The sequence below is a fragment of the Nelumbo lutea genome, chromosome 2, assembly GCF_056320005.1.
Source record: "Nelumbo lutea isolate HS-2025 chromosome 2, American lotus-T2T, whole genome shotgun sequence".
Classification (NCBI taxonomy): Eukaryota; Viridiplantae; Streptophyta; class Magnoliopsida; order Proteales; family Nelumbonaceae; genus Nelumbo; species Nelumbo lutea.
Window position 1 is genome coordinate 38,641,218 of NC_142685.1, and position 16,744 is coordinate 38,657,961.

The 16,744-nt window shown below is 34.2% G+C and overlaps 1 protein-coding gene across 4 annotated transcripts; it reads left to right on the top strand.

Annotated features, from left to right (window-relative positions):
• The first annotated feature begins 1,437 nt into the window (after nt 1-1,437).
• LOC148869984 (uncharacterized) lies at nt 1,438-15,314 on the top strand. 4 transcript variants are annotated; one of them, XM_088971107.1, is made up of 9 exons: nt 1,438-1,578; nt 1,820-1,899; nt 8,899-8,948; nt 9,037-9,139; nt 10,729-10,847; nt 12,767-12,903; nt 14,182-14,329; nt 14,431-14,590; nt 15,025-15,314. In XM_088971107.1, exons 4-9 carry the CDS (start codon nt 9,127-9,129, stop codon nt 15,114-15,116), a joined length of 669 nt encoding a protein of 222 aa, XP_088827233.1. In that variant the 5' UTR covers nt 1,438-1,578; nt 1,820-1,899; nt 8,899-8,948; nt 9,037-9,126; the 3' UTR covers nt 15,117-15,314. The 4 variants fall into 4 exon arrangements, with proteins under 4 accessions (XP_088827233.1, XP_088827232.1, XP_088827234.1 ...); XM_088971106.1 differs by having other exon boundaries at nt 9,054-9,139; XM_088971108.1 differs by lacking the exon at nt 8,899-8,948.
• Nucleotides 15,315-16,744: the final 1,430 nt, after the last annotated feature.

Here is a 16,744-nt window from a genome sequence, read left to right on the forward strand (position 1 = left end):
ACTTAAAGAAAACTGTATTTCTACTCCATTCTAAACCCTCTTTCATCATCTACAACAAAATTAAGTAGCAATTGCAACAACCTATTGCTTTGATCAGCAATGCAATTCACTGGAAATTATCGAATTAATCATATTTCTCTCTCCACAAATACACAAGGAAGAAAATCCAAGGAAAGTGCCAGCATATATAATGTCCCAAATGGCCTGCCTCGGCCAATCGTGAGCAAATCTTTGAGTCTCCTCTCAAAGTAGACCATCGAAAAATTCACGAAGATATGAAGAAGCATGCATCCCTTAGGCCTTGGCGAATAAGCTTTGGAACTGTCCTTAACAAATGCAACCATGAACAGAAGAAACCCAATCACGAAGAATAGGCCGATAAACAAACCAGAGGTCTTGATCAATAGAGGCCATGTCTCCTACAGTCGCCGGTGTTACTGTGCTTATCGCAGATAATGAGGGTGGGATTTGTATCTTTGACTCTAGTTTGGTGGTGGTATTTTGATCACCACTGGTAGAGGATGAAGATGAATAGTATTTCGACTATTGAGCATACCTAACAATTATAGTAGTCACCATGTCATCCCGTTCATCGTCTTTGTGTTCAAGTTGCTAGAAGAACATATTTGAGGCAAGCCAATAATCCCTAAATTAATTTTGAGATGTCAAAACGAACAATGTAGAGAACATTTCTATTCGAAAGGAGAGAGTGAAAGACATCACACATTCCAATATATATATATATATATATATATACACACATGTGCTAAGTAAAGAGTATATAATCATATTTAAATTTTATGACCTGAACCAAAACCAAGGCAATTATTCATTTTATATAGTATAAATATAGATATCATATGTTTATAACATTATATAAATAATCATCATTTTAATAGCAATAGAGAGGCATCGATATCGATTAAATCAAAATTCAATCCAACATCCAAAACATTAAACTCGGATCACATTCTGATTTGACCCTACCCAATCGAATGAAAATCTAAACCTGGTTATATGTAATGCATATTTATAGATATTATATATAACATTCTATATTTATATATAAGTTAAAGTATAATTAATTTAATTTTTTTTCTTTATTTTAATGGCAATCTTATGTCAAAATAGAAGGTTAAAACAGTTGTCAGAAACTACAAGGGGAGGTTCAAATGATTTACCCTTATTTATTTAATATATATATATATATAAAAGGCTATATTTAATTGGATAAAAATTTAAAAAATAACAGAAGGTTGAGGGAAAGTCATTAAGAATTTTGTGAATTTCTTTAAAATAACTTTTCATCAACCTTCTATTTCTATAGTTACCAAAAAAAAGTATTTTACTTCTCTTATTTACACGAAAAAATTTCTCTCTCTTAATTTCTATCAAACCAAACACAGCCTAACCGACCCAACACGGCCCGACTTGAAAATCCTGCTCAAAGTCTAAAATCCCAGCCCATATATATAGCTGACCGTGTCTATTCAGTTCGTTTAGATTCTCAGCCCACGCCTGACGAAATCCGCTTACGAACACATCTACCTAAGCAGTGTCTCCTTCAGCCTTCTTTGGGTACTCTCTCTCTCTCTCTAGAGTCTTGTTATCACGAATCAGATTCGATTCTGTTTTGTTATTTCTTCCGATTCCTAATGGAGTTTGAAGATAAATTGTTTCCTGTTGTCATATCAATCGAATTTCTTTTAAGAGCATTGTTTGTAATTTAATGGCTTTTTTGCCTAACTAATTGATTTAAAGAAAAGGATTTTGCTTCTAGGCCCGTGAGTCTAATAACATTTGTTTTGATGATTTTCAGTTTCAGTCGATTTTCTGGGATTTGAGGTGCACTGGTGGAGAATTCTTGGCTTTTCCATTTCACATTTACAATATTCAGCTGTCAGTACTTCAATTCTTAAGAGTACTTTTTTTTTCTTTTCGATTCCTCAACTTTGTTTTCTAACTGTTTTCTTTTATTTTTCTTTCGGTCTTTTTGCGCCGAATTCTTAGTAATTTAGTATGGTTGATTTGATTAGTTGTTATTGGGTAGATTGTTAATCGATTCTAAAGACGCAAATTGTAAGGATTGATGAACTCTTTTATGATTCAGTTATTACCTGATATGATTAGGATCCATAAAATCTGCAAATTAGACTGTGAACTTATTATTTCTGTTGTCGTTGTTGTTAATATCTAATGTCTACTTTTCTTAATAAGTAAGAGGTATCTTTTTTGGTATCAATAGCTAAAGGTTTTGATGGGCCGAAATAAGCAATTAGCCTGCATTTGGTAAAGGAGAATGATAAAGCAAAAAGCATAAAACAATAGATGAATAATTGAGAGATGGGATTTCCTAATGCAAGGTGCCCAGAACAATTGATGACAACTGTAGGAGATCAGACCCCATATACTTGTGGTCCTGATGACCTGTTTCTTTTTTATCCCTTTTATTTGCACCTGTCGAGTGGTAGTTGTTTGGGGATGGCCGTGTATGCTCAATTCAATAACTCCACACGACTGATGCTGAGTTTGCTGGCCCTACGATGGCCATTTGGAATCTCATTACTTAGAGAACCTTATTAGATTCCATGTTTAATGGCTCAACTGTTCATACTCAGTCCAGATTGTAATTAAAGGTGAGTTAACTGCTAAATGCATACTACAAGGTTTATCTACATACTTCATACCATAACTTGCAGTTATCAAGGCATTGCCCTCTTACCTATAGGGTCTTCTAGTGGTATCTTGGTTCTATAGAGCAAGTCTGTAATGGAGGAGTTCAATGTCTACTTATTCTCTGCTTCTATACCATGTAAGAATGAGGATTATTAGTTACTTGGGCTCCTTCAGGAGTTATGGACCAAGTGGTAGCGGTTTCAGGGGTTCTTTCCATGTGGGGCTCTGGGAGGTTCCATCGGTCATTAGCTTAATCCATTTTATGCTTGAGAAAATAGAGGACCTATAATCTTTGTAGAAATCGTTAGATTTTGGAGCTTCTATTGATAGGATGTCCTTCATAGACTTGTATTTCTGTGGAGTTATATTCACCTGGACAACTTACAATGAGAAACCTAAATTGTGAAAATTAAATATTATGATAAGAGCACTCATCATCAACTAAGCCTTTTCCCAACTATATGGGATTGGCTACATGAATCCTGTTTTGTCATTCCATTTTGTTTAATGTCGTACCCATGGGAATAAGGACGCTTATTAGATAATTTCTGGTCATCATCTAATGGGAAGAAAAACCCAACAATGGTACAGGTGGTCCTTCCTAGACCAGCTTCTGATAATTCCCTGGTACTTCTGAATGTCAGAGGAATACATTGCATGCTATCACCTTTTTCTTTGAGACCATGTCATCCAAGGTTTTAGGCTTCATGAGAAAGTTGGAGTAGCAGTTGGGGGCTTCGCATGTCATGTAAGACATTACCTTTCTTTTTGGAGGAAATAAGGGTCCTTATTAGTGTTGCATGGACTCTCCTAGCTTATTTGACAAAATACATAAACAATTAATCTACAAAATGAATTCATTTTTCATATCAAACACCACTTAATAACAAAGACAACATAGCATTCAAAAAATGAATTGTTTTAATAATATATGCTTTTCCATAAATGTACACAAGTCCATGTTTTCTCATCTTACTGTTCAGACTCATGGACATGTGTAGCATTCTGACTCCTGTGTTTCCATGCAACACTCCCCTTAAGGAGCACATCAAGATTCAAGAGATGGAAAAACAAAGTTGAGATCCATTCTCCTAAGAAAGGAAAAGATACCATCCCAAATTAAAGAGGTTGATACTCAAGAGGAAGTGGGTCCTATCCATGGTGAGGAGAGGAGTTTCATGGTGTCAATAAGGGCATAGTTGCTGAAAAAAGGATATAAAAATACAAAGTTTATCCACAAAAGAAAGCAAATGCCAGGAATTATTGAAGGTTTAAATCCAAAATGGGGATAAATGGCTCTGATTTTGGTTATAAGAACAGGGTGCTATCAATTATTGTTAATTATTATAAGCATCGTACTCAAGGCAGTGACATTTTTCTCTGAAATTTGTTGCATTTGTAAGTGGTTCAGTTATCTCTAGTGGTATATAATTGACTTGAGAAGTATCTTTAGGGATGACAATTGGATAGGTTAATTGGATCAACTGCCATTCCTTGCCTCTATTGGGATGGGTTTTTATATGCCTCTAATTGGGTTAGGACTGGGTTTGGATTGTGAAATGTCTACCAAAGTTCTGGTTGACTTACTTATCAAAAAAGGTTCTGATTGACTTCAACAAGTTCATTGCTTTTGGCACAGATCCTGTATTCAATTTTGGAATAATATATGGGATGGGGAGCATCTTACTTCTGATACCTTCTCTATGCAGACTAAGATGGTTTAGTCACATTCATAAAAGACCATCAACAGCACCCACCCATAAGAAGAGGTGATTTGTTACATGTTGAAAGGGCTAGAAGGGCAAGGGGTAGAACAAAAAAAACATTGGTAGAAGTAGTAAGAAATGAGTTAACACTAAGTAAACAATTGATATGTTACATGTTGAAGGGGCTAGAAGGGCTAGGGGTAGAACAAAAAAGACATTGGTAGAAATAGTAAGAAATGAGTTAAGTGCTAACTAAACAATGGATATGGCGTTAAACAAAACAGAATGGTTAAACAAGATTCATGTAGCCAACCCCGTATGGTTGGGTTAAGGCTTGGATGGTGATGATATTGATGATTATTAGTTTTAGAAATGACACTTAGTCTCCTTTTGTTTGCAGTGTGTATCTGAACTGGTTAAAATTTTATACTCAGTTCAGCTTTGCATCAATTTGTTTGTAACTATGGTTTGTACTTCTACCTGCTGCAAAAGTTGCATTTTGAAAAACTGTTGAAAATTTTTACCACCTTCTATCTTAATTCTCTCTCATATAAAGTGGGGAGCACATTATTTTGCCTCCTACCTTACTCCTCTCAACAGGAAACCTTCCATTGTCTCCATTTTCTTTCACATAAAGTGAGGATCACATCATTTTACTTCTCAGAAACAAACAAGACAAATTCAAATATAAATTAAAAGCAAACACAGATTTTTCACTCAACCTATTTTCACTCCTCTGCATTAGCTTCAAAGATGTAGAAGCATAACATAAACAATGGGCATATTAATATCCACTATCCAGGATCTTAGGAAATGGAAAGTTGTATCCCCATTTATTTGTCCATGTTGGTATATATATCTGTCTAGGGGTGGCAATTTTTGACCTGATCCACTTAACCCTCCTGACCGGCCCACTTGTAACCCATCCAAACCCACCCATTCTTTTTCTGGGTTGTATATTGAATTAGAAACTCGTTTGGGTTGAATTTGGATGGATGGGTTACGTAGGGTAATGGTTAACCATCACCATGAATTGCTAGTTGTTCATACATATTTTCAGGACATCTCCATCATGACTCTTAATTAACTTGATGGAAACTATCTCAATTTGGAAAGTTGTTATTTCGACTCTCACATTTTACCTAAAGATGATCAAGTGTGTTGTATCTTATAATTAGGGGTGAGCATTATTCGGTTAAAACCAAATTACCGAACCAAAAATTTCGGTTTCGGTTTTTTTTGTTTGGTTTTTTGGTTTTTGGGTAATTCGGTTCAGTTAATTCAGTTTTTAGCAATTTCGGTTTTCGGTTTTCAGATTTAGAAATTCGGTTAACCAAAAAAACAAATTAACTAAAATTTATTATATAATATATAATATATAATATGCTATATATTTATATATTAATACATTATATATAATGAATTATAATGAAATTAAATTTCATAATATATATTATAGGTTATAATATATAATATATAATATTAATTAAATTTGGTTTTTAACCGAAATAACCAAAAACTGAACCAAAAATTTTGGTTCGGTTATTTTGGTTTTATTGTAATTCAGTTTCGGTTCAGTTTTCATTTTTCTATTTCGGTTTTAAAAATTTTGGTTTATTCAGTTTGGTTCGGTTTTTAACTAAATAAACCGAATGCTCACCCCTACTTACAATGTCCAAAAGATGTGAAAACTTTAGGGCTACTTGGATCTAAAAGCCAACAAATCAGATACCGTGATCTGTTCTGATCCAATGGTTTTTACTGGGTTTGAGGAGGTCAACCCGATTTGAATTTTTTTAGCCATATTATCTGGTTTTTGTAAGTGATAGCGAACTTCAAATTCATGTGTCACATGGATTCACAATGTACAGATGATCATGGTCAGCACACAATAGGCACTTCCTGTAACTGATGTCACCTATCATGCCTCCAATAAGTCAATAAGGGAGTGTTTGACAACATGGTTGGTTTTGTTTTTGAAAACAAAAAACAACTGCCACATCAGCAAAGTTATAATGTTTTTGGTGACATGTCAGTTGTTTTTGTTTTTGAAAACATAACCAACCATGTTCTCAAACACCCCCTAAATGATTTTAGTCACTGCAGCCTATGAGAATAGATTGCCTCCTACTCTAGCTTCTTTTTAATATGTGGGTAATAAATGTGGGTCTCATTCCTGACAAGAACAAAAGAAACAAACGAATTGTTACAAATTGATCCATGCCATTCCTGACAAGTTTTGTAATCTAACTCACCGTCTTCCCACATTCTCTTCTATCTTGTTCAATTCTCTTGTTCTTGATCCACCCTTTCTCACTTCCAATGGTTGGGTTAGAATGGATGGATTGACTTGGACTACAACCCACCTATGTACCTTTTAAATGGATCATAAACGAATTTGGGTGTCTAATGGGTGGGTTGTTCTTCAACCCACATTTAACCCCAGCCAACCCACCCTATCTGGACATCATAGACTCTGTGGAGTTCTAGCAGAATTAGTTTCAAATTTGCTATTTACATGGTTCTCACTCCTTGTTGTATGTTTTCTTTTTTATGTTATTATCTAGGTGAACATTCCAAGGCTTCCCCTTAACTGCTTTCCCTGTAGAAGCTCCTGTGTTGCATGGAGTGCAAAACGGTTAATGCTATGGCAGATGGGTTAGTTAAACAAGGGGTCAATAGGGACAGTTTTTATTGGGCTCAGTTGTAATTGTTTTGATATTATCTTCTTTCTGTAAAGTCTGTGTAAGAGGTAACAAATACTTTGTTTACTTATTCTCTTTGATATTTAACAAATACTTTGTTTACTTATAAAAAAAGGAGTGTAAAACAGCTATCTAATGAAGCTTTGGCTACACCGAACCTTGATTTGCACAATATACATATTCAAGCTCATTTCTTGAGCATTCTTCTAGCAATGTACATTATTCCTTTGCTCATCATGCCTCCATTTATCTATTTTTGAAATAAGAAAATTATATCTTTTTGACACTATGAAATTTTGGGAGAGAATAATTGAACAAAGATTACAGCTTGAAACAAGTGTATCAGAGAACCAATTTGGCTTTAATGCAGAGAAATCAACCATGGAAGCTATATTTCTTTTGAGATGATTGATAAAAAGGTTCACAGAGAAGAAGAAAGATCTTCATATGATGTTCATTGATCTAGAAAAGGCTTATGATAGAGTTCCTAGAGAAGGAGTTCAAAATAGGTATATGAACCTAGTGAAGGATATGTATGAGGTGGCAACAACCAATATTATAACACCAGTAGGAGAGACTTTAGATTTTACAGTTACAATGGGTCTTCACCAAGGTTCAGCACTTAACCCTTATCTATTTGCACTAAACCATAAATGAATTAACTAAACATATTCGGGAAGAAGTTCCTTGGTGCATGTTGTTTGCGGGTAACATTATTTTAATTGATGAAACTAATGAAGGGTTAATGCAAAATTAAGCTTATGGACAAATGCCTTAGAAACAAGAGGTTTTAAAATAAGTAGGACTAAAACAGAGTATGTGACATGTAAATTAAGTAATGATAGAAGTGTAAATCAGGATACACTTAGGATTGGATACCAAGAGATAACTCAATGTAACCATTTCTGGTACATTGGTTCAATAATTGATAACAAGAAAGAGATTGAGGAGGATGTCACCCAAAGAATTAGAGTAGGTTGGGCAAAATGGAGGGGTGCAATCAACCTCTATGATACCACTTAGATTAAAAGGAAAGTTCTATAAAACGGTTGTAATGCCACCTATGTTGTATGGAGAAGAGTGTTGGGCAGTCAACAAACAATATTTCCAGAAAATGAATATGGCAGAAATGTGAATGCTAAGATGGATGAGTGGAAAAACTAGAAATGATAGGTTCAGGAATAAAATCATCCATAGGAACCTAGGAGCAACTCCAATAGGTGATAAAATGAGAGAGTAGACTAAAATGGTTTGGTCATGTGCAAAGAAGACCACAACTCTAGTAAGAAGAAGTGATTTGTTACAAGTGGTAGGGGCTAGAAGAACTAGGAGTAGACCAAAAAGGACTGGTAGTAAGAAATGATTTAAGCGCTAATAATTTAACAATGGATATAGCGTTAAATTGAACAGATTGGTGAAACAGGATTCATGTAGCCGATCCATAGTTGGGATAAGGCATGGATGATGATGATGATGATATCCTTTTTGTGTCACATATACTTTTTGATTTATTTTCTACTAATTGAAATTGATTGTTCTAAGGTTTTAGGTTCACTGTTGGTTTGATCTGGTTATCTAGTGTTTCATTAGGTTTCCTGTAGGAACTTTAGTTGCATTCGTCACTCCTCTCTCTCTCTCTCTCTCTCTCTCTCTCTCTCTCTCTCTCTCTCACTCACTCACATTTTTAGGTTAATTTGTGTTTGAGGTTATTTTGTGATTGTTTTCCTCCTTTGCAATCTATCTTAGCTGTAGATTCTCTTTTGTCTACATTTTCTTCATTTAAAAATTGCTGTTTGGTTTATTTGATGTAGATCCTATTTTCTATGTTGTCATTACCAAAAGTTATTGCCTAGGCAACAAGGTGCTACTTTATAACCTTCCTCGCCTATCCACCTTGATGTCTGTGCTGTAACTGTAATTTAATTTGTCCATCAATCCTTAAATTTCAGATATATGGCCCGTGCAGGAACCATAACTTGTTTTATTCAGACATTTAGGCAATAGTTCAGTGCATTGAATAACTTAAGAGTGCAAGCAAGATGGAGGACTGGGGTAATGTTTTTTTTCTACTGAATATATTTCTTTTTTTTCCTTTTTCCTTATTTTTTAAATTATTTAATGAGAATACCATCTGACATGTTCATCTTTGCCATCAACCTACGTATTTATCTTTCATATTTGTTGTCAGATTGCAGTGGTGTAATTACTCTAATGCAAGCCTTCTTTTGTTTTTTTTTTTCTCTAAAAAACAATTTTGTCATAATTTCTGGTTTTCTTTGGCTGCTTTAGGTAATGTTTGACACAAAAGAAGGCCTGCATAACTAGGTTTTGCTGGATTCATGAGCTACTGATAGTTGGGTATGAAAAACAGAGTTTATATAGAAAATTTTTTAAGGATGTAATTGAAACAGTTCTTCAAACATGTGGTTCTCAGCTGTGCTTGGTTTTGATTGGATTTTTATGACAAAGAAAAATGATATGGAAAATTTTGAATTTGTTTTTGCTCAACATTACAAGGTGGAAAATATTTTGAACTAAGTTGAAAGTTCATTTTAAGGGTTTTCTCCCAATTCTTCATCCAATGTTAGTTTTCTAATTTTTTGATGATTTGAATTTATTATTTTTGAATCTCTTTTGTAATTATTTTTTTAGTTTGTTGGTGTCTTAAGAATATTGTTAAGTTCTATTCTTCTAAATATTTTATTTACTTAACAAAAATTGAAATTACTATTTATTGTAACTTTTGGATTTACTATTCATAGTAATTCTCATAATTACTAATTATAGTAAAGTTGTTGATACCAGCACTATGGAAGGAGTGTTGTTCTAAATGAAGTAGGTTGCAACTTCAAATATAACATCCTTTATTTCCTATAAATTCTTTGTTACCTTAAAACAGAAGAAAAAAGGAATTTTGATTAAGGATGGGTTCTGCCATTGGATCCTCAAATGTCAGTAAACATATCTTTACCAGTGTTTTAAGAACTGAACCAGAGGTCGACCCGGTTTTCTGTCCAGGTGATGAGTCACTGGTTTGACTGTACAGGCTGAATGGGTCAATCTGTTAAAACAATAATAGCCCTTAGATCAGTCTTATAACACTGCAGCCTTTGGATCAGATTAGGTTTAGGAAGGACGGGTTGGGGGTAAACCAAACCAGTATTATGGATGGTGACAGGTTGAATGTTTGACCAGTACATTAACAAATAAAAGAAACTGAAAAAATAAGGGTGTTTTCTGCCATAGAATCATCATAAGTTTATAACATAATGAGTGCATTAATTTTGAATAAATTGATGAGTTCATATGGAAGATTACTTGCTTCAGCTCCAGCCATTGTATATATTATAGTAGCAACTACGTGCAAGTTACTTTCAAGATATAGGAAGACCAACATTTCCTTATGATCTCCTTGCCTTGTGTACTTGGGGTTTGAAATGAACAAAGTACCTAACTTACATTTACGGGGGAGTTGAACGGAATTGAAAACTGTTTTACTAAATTTTCTATCACACAGTTATACATTTTCCAAATAGTGAGTCATGGAAAATTTCCCCCTTACAATTATTCTTCTTACATTGTATATTTTAAATGGCTTCAGCCTGTTAGTATATTTTATAATGATGGCTGAATTTTAACAGAGGATGAGCCAGTTCCACCTGTTCTCAGAAAGGAGCAACCTAAGAACTTATGGGATGATGAAGATGTAGATGACAGTGATGTGAAGGATTCTTGGGAGGATGAAGATGAGCCCACACCGGTACAACTCTTCATTGTTATAGTCTTCTTAATATTTGTCTATTCCTCTCTCTAGGAAAATTAAATATGTAGAATTATTTACCTATTCTTACACAGCAGTTATGCAAGGATGCAGTACTAACTTTCTTTATTCTTAGTTTCCTATTTCTGCTGGAATATATGTCTTAGACTCTTAGGTTCCAAGCTTTACTATATATCGTCTTCTCTTTTCCCTTACAAGAATTGTGAAACAAGGAGGCTTGCGTTGTACATTAGTTGAAATATACTTAGGAAAGTAAGGGGGCTATATGATTTAGAAAACTAAATTTCCCAGATGACCTAGGGTTGAATCTAACCTTCACAACATGTCGTCTAGCTTATTTGCGTAGAAAAGAAAATCCTAGTAAATTTAGGAGAAATCATAAAACAATTTTATGTTTCATTCAGTCTTAGAAACTTCATATTGCTAAATCAGAAAAGATGTAGAGCCTCATGTCCAGAGTTTTGTCCCATCTCCCATGGTTTTCGTGCTTGGTTTTGGTGTAAAATTTGTCTTTATTTCTCACATGTACGTCTTTGTTCTTGTATGTTCTCACTGTATAGTGCCTTGATGTGCATGGGCTGATGTACTTTTCTTAAGAGAAATGGAATACATACTTCTCCAAAGAAACACTTCTTCCTTGATTCTAATTGGTAAACTCTTGTTATTGATTAGAAAAAGCTATGCTTTCTAGTATCCAGTCTCTTCTTTTTTGTTATTCATAGTTTCATACTGATATAACACTGCAGTCATGTGGGTACAGGATCCATGCTCAGCATAACTGAACTCTACTCAAGAAAACATTATCCCAACTATATGGTGTTGGTTGTCTGCCGTTTCATTTTAGGGTACAGGATCCATGCTGGATCCAAAATTTTGATCCTATAGTTCAGCCATCATTTTTTATCATTTGGGCATACAACAATTGTTTGGACATGGTGCCTTAACTTTTCTGGGGCACAACACAATATAGCATTAGTTTGTTTTACTGTAGAACATCTTATGGGTTAAGGGTTACATATTGGAGGGCGGTTCTACTTTTTTTAATGAGTTGGGGAGTGATGGTTCTACTAAATAAGACTCTTGACTACATTGTATAGGCAGCAAAAATAGATAGAGAATAATTGGCTGATCAGTGGATTTATGAGCATTCAATCACCCATCTAGAAAGTTTAATGGTAAAGGTTTTATATGTTTACATAAATGTTCTGATTCAGGGAACTTTAATATTGGAAATAACATTGGGCAGTGAACATGGAAGGCAAAGTAGTTGAATCCCTAGAATAAGATTCTTGGATTGGATGGATTCTCTCTTTCAAAATGCATGTATACCTGACACTTGCACTTGAGCCCAAGCAATTTCGATGGACTCATGTACATCTGAAGTTGATTGACATATTTATCCAACATGTGCATGGTGTTGGAACTCTTACCAATCTTGTATTCTTGTTAAATAAATTGTATATACTGGGGTATTATAAATTGGATAGTGTTCTGAGCTGCCACATTGGTTTGGCAGCATTTTGTTATAATTGCAGTTGGCCACCAATGTTGTTTGATTCTGGTAGTAAGTTGGACTACAGTCTACAATGTTGTAGATCTACAGTGGAGTAACAACATCTGTTTGTAATTTAAGATTTTATTCATGGATCATCGCCATCATCATCTAAGCCTTGTTCAAGCTATATGGGATTGGCTACATGAATCCTGTTTCACCATTCCATTCTGTTCAGTGTCATACCCATTGTTAAATTATGAACCCTTAAATAATTTCTCACTACAACCCATGTCCTCTGTGGTCTGCTCTTAGCTATTCTGTCCCTTTCTACTTGTAACAGATCACCTATTTGTATGGGTGCTGTAGTCATTGTTTTCATATACTTGTTTTCTGTTCTGGTCAGGCACCTGCTCCAGAACCTCCTGCAAATAAGATCCCAAACAAACCAACAGCTAAAGTCAGTGAAAAAAAGGGAAAAACTACAGAAGTAAAAGTCCAAGAGGCCCTGGATCCTGTTGCTGAAAAGCTTCGCCAACAAAGGTAAATTAAGTTGTTAACTTGCCATTAATGTTCTCCTCTGGACATTCAGCTCATGGATTTTACTTGTATTTGGTGGTTCAGATATGGAGATCAGCTGTCAGAAAAAGAAGTATTTAGACCCTAAAGAATTAAAAGGGCCATTTTTCGCCCGCAGTCTATAATGGAAAGGCCACTTAAGGCAAAAACAAACAATGTTAGAGACATTATTGAAAGATCCATTTGACAATTATAAAATAATAAAGTAAGCTTATGTGGTGCTTCTTAAGTCAAAAAATTTGGGAAATTACAGGCCACTTTATATGTAAAATAATCTCTTAGTTAAAAAGCTATTAGCCTTGAAGTAAATTACATTAAGAATTTTATCAAATTAGAGTCGTTAAATTAATAATTATTATTTTAACAGTTAATAATTAACAATAATTAAGAGTAAATTATTATTTAAACACTAACTTAATTAGCTTAACTAATAGTAAACTAACAATCACATAGTTTACTTAGCTAACTTAGTAACTCAATTTGCTTAATTAAATTAATTTACTTAATTTCTTTAATTACTTTACTTAATGAACCATAACTTTGTTAGTGGTTCGGTCAGATCTGATTTACTTCCTGAAGAAAAAAAAAAGGGAGAAAGAAGAAGAGTAGATGAAGAGATGGTCTGGTTGGTCTCCAGAGGAGAAAAAAATTAGTCTCCCAGCCGACTAGAATCAATATAATATAGATTTCTACTATTAAGTACAAAGACCGTTGTGCCCCTCTTTATTTATGGGACACTACTCAACCTCAGACTCAATAGACAAAACAACTTTTAAGTAAAGCACTATGAAATGACTCAAATACCCCTGGACTTTTGACTCTAACACTCCCCCTCAAACTGGTGTATATATCATATAATCCCAACTTGTTACATGTATAATCCACTTTTCCCTGACTCAACCCTTTTGTAAACAAATCAGCCCACTGACACTGTGTTCACATTTGTGTCCACATTCATTTTACGGTGCTAAAAGCAACTCGTTAAGATGGCCTCCTTTTGGCATTTGTACAGTTTTGATGTGAGAAATCAAAAGTTCTCTGTTCCTTGAGAAGCCATTTGTTAAGATGGCTCGAAAAGCACTACTTTTGTGTCTGCAGATAACATCTAAGAATGAAAAACAGGAGGTTCTTGTCTTTGGTAAGCACTAGAGTAATAAGTTAATTGTGGTACTTATATGGTGTGCAAGTTGGTAATTTTCTTCATGCCTAAGTGATTCATAATGTTCGATTCCTCCCTTACAGACTTGTTGAAGAAGCAGACTATAAATCCACTACAGAACTTTTTGCAAAGAGAGGTGATGAGAAGACACTTGATAATTTCATTCCTAAATCTGAGAGTGACTTTTTAGAGTATGCAGAGCTTGTTTCATATAAACTCCAACCATATGAGGTGGGTAGAATTTGCATTTTTTTTTTTTTTTTATTATGCTATTTGATGAACCAAGGCCATAAAAGATGCACAAATTATCCATGTTTTACTTCTATTTGCAGAAGAGCTTCCATTACATAACCCTACTCAAAACGGTAATGAGACTCTCAATGACTGCTCTGAAAGCAGCAGATGCAAAGGAAGTTGCATCATCAATCACAGCGATTGCAAATGAAAAGCTTAAGGCAGAGAAAGAAGCTAATGCGGGTAAAAAGAAGACAGGTAAGTATTTTGGACGTGCCTCTTTTTTTTCTATATTTTGATTAAAAATTAAGGTACCGTTATATAGAAAGAACTTTCTCCCTGTGCTGTATCTGTGTTCAGAAATTGGATCATATTAATTCCCAATCCACTTCCCCCACATAGGACAATTTCTGAGACCAAATTGACTGAGCTGAATGCTCATAGCCATGTCTTTTATGATTTGTGTTTCAATAATTTGTGTTTATGGTAATCTTATATCTAATATAAAGAGATGCATTAGTTGGGCCCAGTTATGTTGCGTATGTCATACATGGATTTTGTCCGTCACTGATGGACCAGCATGGGTTGTGGGATTTATCCAAGTATCTTAATTTCCTTGGTTCTTGCCAGAAGTGGTTTTCTTTTTCCCGCTTTAGAGATGTCTTTAATATGTCTTTTGCCTTCTGTTTCAGGTGCCAAGAAGAAACAGCTTCATGTTGAGAAGCAAGATGATGATGTTATAGTTGATACTTATGATGCCCTAGATGATTATGATTTCATGTAAGTGCCTGTAGGAATTGTACCTTTTCTATATTTTCAACTGTAGATTGGGATGCAACAGTTCCATTTATAAGCCAAAGAAGCAGATGGGAATCCAAAGGCCTTGTGTCCCTTGACCACTCTCCAATTCCTGAAGATCAATTTGAGTGTGTTCTGATTTGCGGTTTGTTAAATAAGACAAAGAGAAGTATTCAGCATTGAATGTGTTCTCTCTCTCTTCCCCTTTCTTTATCTTGCAAACTTGGTATGTTTGTATGTATTCATTTTTGGCTGCTCTCTCTTTACAGCATTGGATATCAAGCCAGTTAATTGGTAGTTTACCAGAACAATCGGCTGTATTTAATTTTTTGGGTGGGTTATATAGGTTGACGAGGATTGGCAACATGTTAGATGATGTGTCATTTGATGGAATTTCATACACGCATTTTTTTGGTAGATATAAGCATATAATGAAGTATCCCGGCATGGATGAAATAACCTAGTTTTAGTGCTGTTCCATCTGTTTCAGGGCTTATTAATGGTAGTTATTGGGCATGCTAATAGTCGTTTATGGATTTCGTCTTCACACCATCTACACAACATTTCACAGCTGTGCATTGGGAACATCTTCCATGAAAAAACATACAAGTACGGAGATTTTTCCAATGCATGACTGCAAATCTGGTGAGATGGTGTGAAGACCATTTTTGTGAGGACGAAATCCATCTCCGGTTCTTTATGACTTTTGTTGCTTTTTGAAATTTTGATGAGCATTGGCCGTAAATCGCATAAATTACATCAATGATATCAAATCTAGTCTTAAATTGTTATAAAAGAGGTATATAAACATAAAAAATTTCATACTTTAATAGTTTATGTGAGTGAAGTAGGGACCGGAAAACAATTGGAAAATGTTGAAAAATGATAAAATAACCAAGATGTACTTAATTCTTAGAAAACTACTGTTAACTTTTATAAATATATAAATATTAAAAGTCAATTGTTTCTAAAAATTTGTTGATAGGCATGTAATAAGAGAAAATATAAGTTAAAATTTTGAGCTCATAATTATAACAAATGGTTGAAGCATGACTAGGTGGTAGATTTGTTGTCTCTCAACCCAAATGACTAGTTGTAGTTCGTTTTTTCTTTTCTTTTCTTTTTTTAGGGGGGGATAGTCGATACCTCTTACCAATATTCCATTTAAATACTTGAATTTATATCCCCTTATAACTTTTAAGTATTAAATTTATTAGGCATAGCATAGAATTAATCTAGGAAATTTAATAGAATTATTGAGAGGAGAGAATTGATTGTGTGAGTTTATGAGAGATTATGGGTGTAAATTAGATAAATAAATTTGAATTTGAATTAATTACTTAATATGGGAATTAATAAGAGAGAATAAGAATTAGGGTAAATTTCTTAAACTACTCTTATGATTTAACTAATTGAGTAACTCTGTGCTTATTGTTTACATATTGTCATAAGGAACCCTTATTGTTTTTGATAATTTACAAAAATAAAATGTTAAATTTACCCTCCACTGTTCTTTAAATTTTCAAAATAAACCATGGCTATGGATTACTGTTTACATAATAATTCGCTTTTCAAATTGTCGTGGTGGCTTTCCTATGTACTGTAGCGTAATAG

What these genes read in the sequence shown, in the direction of transcription:
- LOC148869984 (XM_088971107.1), top strand. An exon ending in GAAAAGCTTCGCCAACAAAG is followed by an intron (nt 12,904 to 14,181) that starts GTAAATTAAGTT and finishes CCTCCCTTACAG; the next exon opens with ACTTGTTGAAGAAGCAGACT. An exon ending in ATAAACTCCAACCATATGAG is followed by an intron (nt 14,330 to 14,430) that starts GTGGGTAGAATT and finishes TTCTATTTGCAG; the next exon opens with AAGAGCTTCCATTACATAAC.